The sequence below is a fragment of the Egretta garzetta genome, unplaced genomic scaffold, assembly GCF_000687185.1.
Source record: "Egretta garzetta isolate BGI_Z169 unplaced genomic scaffold, ASM68718v1 scaffold608, whole genome shotgun sequence".
Taxonomy (NCBI): domain Eukaryota; kingdom Metazoa; phylum Chordata; class Aves; order Pelecaniformes; family Ardeidae; genus Egretta; species Egretta garzetta.
The window spans coordinates 106,399-106,858 of NW_009260498.1; the positions used below are offsets into that span (position 1 = coordinate 106,399).

The 460-nt window shown below is 65.4% G+C and overlaps 1 protein-coding gene across 1 annotated transcript in view; it reads left to right on the forward strand.

Moving 5' to 3' along the window:
• LHX3 (LIM homeobox 3) overlaps positions 1–460 on the forward strand; it is a 14,195-nt gene that overhangs the window by 8,747 nt on the left and 4,988 nt on the right. The window contains exon 2 of the mRNA XM_009644514.2: positions 7–209. Coding sequence (XP_009642809.1) covers positions 7–209 — 203 coding nt within the window. The remainder of the gene's footprint in view (positions 1–6; positions 210–460) is intronic.

Genomic DNA, 460 nt, shown 5'->3' on the forward strand with positions numbered 1-460 from the left:
TTGCAGGTCTGTTCCAGAACCGCAGGGCCAAGGAGAAGAGGCTGAAGAAGGACGCGGGGAGGCAGCGGTGGGGTCAGTACTTCAGGAACATGAAGCGGTCCCGGGGGACCTCCAAGTCCGACAAGGACAGCATCCAGGAGGAGGGGCCCGACAGCGATGCCGAGGTCTCCTTCACAGGTCGGTCCCCGGAGCCCTTTTTGCCGGGAGGGGTCTGTGCCGAGCTGTGGCCGTCTCTAGGCTCCTTGCACCCCCTCGGTGCTGCGTTAATAATTTTCAGCCGTAATATAATGAGTGAAAACAAGTGCCCGAGGAGGGGATTTACCGCGCTGCGGCCGCGGCCGGGTCCCGGCAGGGCTACGGGACGGGGGTGGGAGGGAGCCGGAGCTGAAGGGGCTGTGTCGGGGCCAAAAAGGCGCAAGGGAGAGCAGGGGGGGCTCCCCGGGCAGGCGCTGCAGCCGCG